The 6,000-nt window shown below is 43.2% G+C and overlaps 1 protein-coding gene across 2 annotated transcripts in view; it reads right to left on the reverse strand.

Annotated features, from left to right (window-relative positions):
- The window catches only part of MYOF (myoferlin), a 159,518-nt gene that overhangs the window by 41,482 nt on the left and 112,036 nt on the right, over positions 1-6,000 (reverse strand). For both annotated transcript variants that reach the window (XM_059398147.1, XM_059398148.1), the window contains 3 exons: positions 4,305-4,410; positions 2,563-2,708; positions 1,121-1,294 (listed from right to left, as the gene is read on the reverse strand). In XM_059398147.1, the coding sequence (XP_059254130.1) occupies positions 1,121-1,294; positions 2,563-2,708; positions 4,305-4,410 (426 nt within the window). The remainder of the gene's footprint in view (positions 1-1,120; positions 1,295-2,562; positions 2,709-4,304; positions 4,411-6,000) is intronic.

A 6,000-nucleotide genomic window follows, 5' to 3' on the forward strand; every position in this document is an offset into this window, starting at 1 on the left:
CAGAGGCAGAAAGGTCTGTTAGCAATGCTTCAAAACCAAGAGGCAAGAATTACAAAGAAACAGAATGGTAGTTTTTTTTTTTTTTTTTTTTTAAGATTTTATCTATTTGACAGAGAGAGATCACAAGTAGGCAGAGAGGCAGGCAGAAAGAGAGAGAGAGAGAGAAAGAAAGAAACAGGATCCCTGCTGAGCAGAGAGCCCGATGCGGGGCTCCATCCCTGGGCCCGGAGATCATGACCTGAGCCGAAGACAGAGGCTTTAACCCACTGAGCCACCCAGGCGCCCCAGAATGGCAGCTTTTAAAAGAGACCTTCCTCATCAGTCACTCCATTTTTAAATAAAGATGAATAAAGCCCAGCACAGCAAGTGTCTCGCCCAAGGTCACTTAGCTGGGAAGCCACAGAGCAAGAAGCTGAAACCAGTCTTTTGCCTCAAGTCCCAGCTTATCAAAACCTGATGCTGAAAATTTAAAAGAGGAAAAGCATTAAAGGATAAATAAGGAGATTAAAAGGGTGAGAGGAGGAGGAGGATCAGCAACAGAAAAACATAGCAGGGTCAATGTGCAGAAATAGAAAAACAGTGGTTCCCAACCACCATGTGTTTTGGATGGACCACTGCCACTTCCTTATTCATTCTTCCTACCTTTAGGCTCGCCCCTGCCCGCCTTCTTTATTATGCTTCCATATGAATTATTCTCTAATTCCCTGAGCCACCCTTCTGTTTTTCTCCCCCTCACATCTGCACGTTTAATTTTCTTGGTTGGTTGAACAGTTGTAGTTTCCAAGGTATAATAAAAAGAACCTGTGCCTGGGATGTTAACAGGTGTCACCTGCAGCAAGGGTTTTAAGAGAGATAGCTTTGGAAAATGTTGGGTGAAACAACACTAAACCGGTGTGTCTTCGGTAGAACTTCTTAGAACCTTTCCTGTGTTCATGGCTTATTCATGCAACAAGGGTTACAGAGCACCTAGGGTGTATAGCTTTCTCCCAAATTATCTGCAGTCCTGCAGCCCTGGAGGGGTCCCTGTGGAGTCAGTGTGTTTCCTGGAGTCAGTGTGTTTCCAACACTCATCTATTTTCCCTACACCAATATTACTGGAGCTTTGAGTGTTGTTACTTACCAGGGCACCTTCGAGTTTAAAGATGGCAGCTGCACCATGTGTTTCCGAAGGAGCCATTTTTCTTCTCCAGCGTCTGCGGCGGAAGGTATCTGAACTACGCTGTTTCCAGTGAAATTTCCAGCCAATTAAAGAAGCATATTCCCAGCCCTCCCGATCTTCATATTCTTCCATGGCCTAGAACAGAAGTAAACCTTTAAATGCTAATGATAATCATCATCATAACAATAATCATATTATCCCTTACTTGATAAGCACATTATTTGGTCAATCAACAAGCAGGTATTGAAAATCTCCTCCGTTCCAAGCACTGTGTTTCGAGTGATACAGCAAAGAACAAAGTGGGTGGGCTCTCTGCCCTGGTACAGCTGATGGACTGTGGGAACATGGACAGATAACCAGGCAACTGACACGGAATGAGACATTGAGAAGGTGATGTTTACCCCGTCAGGAGAGGCACCTTATTCAGACTTGGGGAGGGTTAAGGAAAATGGATTCTTTCTCAAATTGCTTTCCTCACTTCATTAGCTCATAAGACATTGTTACTGTGATATAGTTTGGAAGACATTGTTATCTCTACCTTATCTAAGTAAAAATGACACCACTCTTCCCAGGATTTAAATGTCTCATCTAAGCTAGTAGCTGGCATTAGCTCACTAAGAAGTAAGTGATTGATCAGCGTATATTACTTCTGTAGTAACTAATAACTTATGAAGATAGGACTTTCTATCCTAAAAACTGTTCGTATATAAATGCCCTCCGTTTCCAACGTTTCAGGCAATTCAATAAATACGAGTGTCTACTGTATGACAGGGATTGTGTTAAGGGCTGAGGAAGCAGGTGAAGAACAAGACAAGACCAGGTCCTGGCCTTCATGTAGTTGACACTGACTGGTGGAGACTGTATGGAAATATCTTAAAAGTATGATTAGATTTAACAAATGCCAAATAATACTGAATAAGATTTATGACCTCAGAAGTAAGAGCTTCTACATGGGTTATTCTCATTGTAGGATATTTTTTTTCAATTTTGAATAAACACGATTCCGTAATACCCTAATTAAAACATGGTATTATACCCATTTTGCAGATGAGAAAGGAAAGGAGGCCAAGATTTGAGTCCTTGATCTCTCATTCCGCGTACTGAACTCTTGCCACTCTTTCGGTGTGCTACCAAGATCATTTCTATGGCTGCTTAGTAGCGGTTCTCATCATTTTGCCTACTTCAGATCCCCTGGAAGACCTGGTGAAAGAGACTGCTGGGCCCCTCCCCTAGAATTCTTCTCTCAGTAGGTTTGGGGTGAAGCGTTTCTAACACATTCCCAGGTAATGTGTAGTTGCTGGTTGGGGTGGGGAGCGCTTTTTGAGAACCACTGAGCAGGGAGGGCCTCAGGCCTATGACTGGCACCGCACCCCCCCACCCCCAAAAGCCAAGCCAGCTCTCACCCTTGCAGTGCTTGAAGCGCTTTGTGTTAAATCCTTCTTGCGTTTTCGGACCAGCCTTCGCCGTCTATGAGTGTGATACATTTTCTCAGCTGCAACCCAGGATTTGGGTTTATTGTCTGGAGGGATGGTAATTCCATACTCCCAGCCTGGAAGAGAGTTTGCAAACGGTTATCCCAAAGAGATGCATTTGCTAGATTGCCAGATAAACTTCGGGGAAACATCCAGTCACACTCTCTGCTCCCGCAACATTCTCTCCTGTGCCAGTGAAGGTCACTGCTCTTTTCACTATGCTGCAATTCAGCCCAACAGAATGTAGCTCTGTTCCCCTGGATCCCTGTGCAAATAGCTTCCTTTGCAGCCTCGGGGTCCTCCTCTTCTTTCATCCCTTCAATCACTCATGGTAATTAAGTGCATCTAAGAATAAAGCACAGTGCAAGAGGCAGTCGGGGACAGCTAGGGACAGGTGTGGCCTATGTGGTTACACAGCAGGTTTTATTATTTTTTTCATTTAATTTTTTAAACGATTTTATTTATTTATTTGACAGACAGTGATCACAAGTAGGCAGAGAGGCAGGCAGAGAGAGAGGGGGAAGCAGGCTCCCTGCTGAGCAGAGAGCCTGATGTGGGGCTTGATCCCAGGACCCTGGGATCATGACCTGAACTGAAGGCAGAGGCTTTAACCCACTGAGCCACCCAGGTGCCCCTACACAGCAGGTTTTAAATCCCAGCATCACCACACGCTGGCTACTTATTAAAAAAGTTTCTTGCAGGTTAATAAACCTGTCTATGGCCCAGTTGCTCCAGCATAAAGGTAAAGTACACTTTTTAAAAAAGAATTCATCAAGATAATGCCTGCAAATCACTAGGACTATGCTTAGCACATAGTTTGCGCTCAATCAATGCTATTATTATAAGGTCTGGTGTGTGCATCAAGATCAGCAAGGGATTCATAATCTGCTTGAACCCTTCTTTATTCAGGCTTGTTCTCTCTTTCATAAGGAAAAAGAATCAGATTTTCTCTTTTGGTATTTCCACGTTATAGTTCATTTAGCTTCAGATTACTGTTATAGGAAAGGATAAACACCATTAATGGAAGCTATGTCAATAATCTACATTACTTTGTGTCATTTATACTTCAAAAAAAAAAGCCACACAATCTGTATTATTGAATAGGGTGACTTTTAAAAAAAAAAAATTCTTATTATTCATTCATGAGAGACACAGAGAGGCAGAGGGACAAGCAGACTCCCCACTGAGCAGGGAGCCCGATGCAGGACTCGATCCCAGGACCCAGAGATCATGATCTGAGCCGAAGGCAGCCACTAAACTGACTGAGCCACCCCAGCGCTCCTGAACAGGATGACTTTCAAGGCATTTTACAGTCCTTCTTCCTGAGCCCCAGGGTCCTGAGTGTGATGTTCCCAGGAGGCCTCTGGGGTGTGATGAAAATAGCACCCACATTGCACTTCCTTCCCAGATTCTCATCCTGGATCCCCAGCATTTCAATGTGCAGACACCGGGCTCACTGTGATCTTGTATTTTTCACTCGTGCGCCCCGACCTGCACCTGTCCAAGTCCTTCCTTGTCCTTTGGATTTTGCATCTGAGTAGTCACAGGTACTATCCAAGACCGGACTGTCACAGCCCAACAGAAGTAGGACTCCTCCCCCTAAGGAAACTTCGCTCTAGTTAACCGGGGCCTTGCTGCTGAGAACCCACCAGGTATTAGATCTAAACTGTTACCTTTCTCATCCACGGCACGATTTATATCATATACCCATGCGTCATCTTCCCACTCCCAACCTGGAGGGCATGTCAACTCGCCGGGTGACGCTGCTTTATCACCGTTCTGTAGAAAGTCAAAACAAAACAAAAAATGAAGAAAAGTAAGCCAGTGTCAGGTGAGATGCAAAGGGGAGAGCCCCTCACACTCAACAATGGGTCTCCACATGCTGACTTAGAATCTCTGATCTCTATGCACAATCGCTACACAAAAGTCCCTTTTTAGAACACCCTCTGTTTCCACTATTGGGGGTATTGTTGGGTCGAACCACGGGAAATCGTTGCTGTAGATAAAAAATGGTCAAATATCAGCAATTTCATAACGTTCAACTTAATATTATGAAATGGCACAACTCTCTTTATGAGGAGTTATATTGGAAAGAAACCATTAGAGATGGATAAAGCATGAAAAACACGTGTTTTCAAGCATAAGGTAATGTCACTGGAGGTTCGAGATGCTCATCATGTAAGACTGAGCAAGGTTTAGGTTAAATACTTACTACATTAAAACTGACATTTGTGAAAAAAAATTCCTAAGAAAAGAAATAAAGGTGGTCCATAAACATATGGAAAATGCTCAGTCTAACTTTATTTTTTCAAATTTATTTCCAAATTATTTATTTATTTAATTTTTAGGTTGTGGGGGGTGCAGTGCAGAGGGAGAGTCAGAATCTTAAGCAAGCTCCTTGCCTGCTTAAGAACCCAACATGAGGCTCGATCTCATGACCTGAGCTAAAATCAAGACTCAGATGCATAACTGACTGAGCCACCCAGATGCCCCCAGCTGCACTTAAATTAAGAGTAGTGGGGTGGGGGCTAGATGGCTCAGGTGGTTAAGCATCTGCCTTCAGCTCAGGTTGTGATCTCCAGGTCCTGAGATCAAGCCCCACGTCGGGCTCCTGGCTCAGCGGGAAGTCTGCTTCTCCATCTCCCTCTGCCTCTCCCCTGCTTGTGCTCTGTCTCTCAAATGAATAAATAAAATCTTTTTTAAAAATTAAGAGTGAGAAAATGGAAAGGACATCAGGGCACTGACAAAGTTGTTGGAGTAGGGGTAGTGAGTATTTAGGAAAACAGCCCTCGTATACGCTGTTGCTGGAAATACAAACTTACACAACCTATTTGAAAGTGGTGTGGCAATATTTACTAAAACGCACATGCACTGAAATCTGACCAGACCCATCCAGGGATCTCTCCTGGGGATGAACTTTCACAAGTGAAAAAAAATGAAGTGAATAAGGATGTTTACCACTGCATGAGAAAAGCAAAGACTGGAAAAAAATCAAAATGTCCACAAAGAGAGGATATTTAAATAAATTATAGAGGGTGCACATCATAAGACACCCTGCAGCATTTTTAAAGAAAGCTCACCGATCTATATGTATTGGTATGAAAGGCTATATATTGTTATATATTGTTATATGAAAAATACAACTTGCTGGGGTCTTTGTCTGGTTTGGGGATCAAGGTGATGCTGGCCTCATAAAATGAGTTTGGAAGTTTTCCTTCCATTTCTGTTTTTTGGAACAGTTTCAGGAGAATAGGAATTAATTCTTCTTTAAATGTTTGGTAGAATTCCCCTGGGAAGCCATCTCGCCCTGGGCTTTTGTTTGTTTGGAGATTTTTGATGACTGTTTCAATCTCCTTACTGGTTATGGGC

The sequence above is a fragment of the Mustela nigripes genome, chromosome 4 (assembly GCF_022355385.1).
Source record: "Mustela nigripes isolate SB6536 chromosome 4, MUSNIG.SB6536, whole genome shotgun sequence".
Lineage (NCBI taxonomy): Eukaryota > Metazoa > Chordata > Mammalia > Carnivora > Mustelidae > Mustela > Mustela nigripes.